This window comes from Mastomys coucha, unplaced genomic scaffold (genome assembly GCF_008632895.1).
Source record: "Mastomys coucha isolate ucsf_1 unplaced genomic scaffold, UCSF_Mcou_1 pScaffold1, whole genome shotgun sequence".
In the NCBI taxonomy this organism is placed as follows: domain Eukaryota; kingdom Metazoa; phylum Chordata; class Mammalia; order Rodentia; family Muridae; genus Mastomys; species Mastomys coucha.
In genome coordinates, this window is record NW_022196891.1 from 31606262 (window position 1) to 31607497 (window position 1236).

General features: G+C 46.7%; 1 protein-coding gene across 1 annotated transcript in view; it reads right to left on the minus strand.

Moving 5' to 3' along the window:
• The window catches only part of Lgr6 (leucine rich repeat containing G protein-coupled receptor 6), a 125934-nt gene that overhangs the window by 7426 nt on the left and 117272 nt on the right, over nucleotides 1–1236 (minus strand). The window contains exon 16 of the mRNA XM_031383595.1: nucleotides 608–688. Within this exon, the coding sequence (XP_031239455.1) occupies nucleotides 608–688 (81 nt within the window). The remainder of the gene's footprint in view (nucleotides 1–607; nucleotides 689–1236) is intronic.

Consider the following 1236-nt stretch of genomic DNA (forward strand, 5'->3'; position numbering starts at 1 on the left):
CTAAAAAAAAAAAAAAGAAAAAAGAAAAGAAAAGAAAAGAAAAAAAGAGTCCCTCTCTTTCCTTTCCAGCAACATGGCTCTCATGGCCCCAGGTTAGACTCCAGAGGAGGCTTTCCTGGCTCTAAGGAAGTACTTCAGGAAGTACCCAGAGTTTTCCCACCCTAAAAGACATTCATAAAGAAATTTTACTCTTCTCGGGATGGAGAAGGTGATCTTTCAGAGCTTCTCCTGGCCCTATGAGTCTGTGGTGTGTGTTTGTTTGAGGGCAAGCTCAAAAAGCAGCCCCAGCAGCCCCAGCAATGACATCAAGACATTCTTCCTCACTTCTCTCTTCCATGAGAACAGCTTATTCCTAGATGCATACCCTTTGATTTGGCTGCATTGTGAAGGCTGCTTGACCTTTCCCAACCCCGCTGCTTCCTCTGTGTAGACACCCAAGGGAAGAAATTCCAGCTCCTCTCAACAAGGATTACACCCGACCCTCGCCCCAGCAGGTTGAGCTTTGGGCAAAGAAAATATCTGCAATATAGACTGTAGACAAGCTAAACTGGCTTCTCAACCAGGCAATCGGGCACCCCCTCCCCAGATCCCCAGACACCCATCTCACCTGGAACAGGGCTGCACTGGACACTGGGATGTGGCTTTGAGTCCCCTGTCTCCATCTGGAGCTCATCCAGGTCTAGGTCATCTAAGAAGGGAAAACAGAATATGTCCAGAGTCTAGGGTGTTGGTGTCTGTCATTAAAGCCCCACTTTTGTCTTAACTGACAAAAGTTAATCTCTTTTATTTAAGCTGATGTCTCCCTACCTAACTGCTCAACACTGCTCATTCAACAGCCCTGCTATTTCTACTCTTGGACACCAGTATTTGGACAGCTACATGTTCGCCGCTTGTGGATATTGTATATTTCTAGATCTCTGCAAGGGACATTTCACTCTCCACTATTCTGCATTTTCTTGTGCTCAGTCATCTTTAGCTTGTAAGTACTACACAGAGTGTGGCTCGTGGCTGCTCTAATAAAGACAGCTACAATGATTACATAGTTCCTCCTCGAGCTAGCCTATCATTGCAGTTCCACATCCTGTTATGAACACTGCACATGAAGAAGAATGTTGGAAGCTGGGAGATGGTAGTACATGTCTTTAGTCCCAGCACTAGGGAGGCTGAGGCAGGTGGATTTCTCTGAGTTCAAGGCCAGTCTGGTCTAGAGAGTGAGTTCAAGGACAGCGGGGGGGG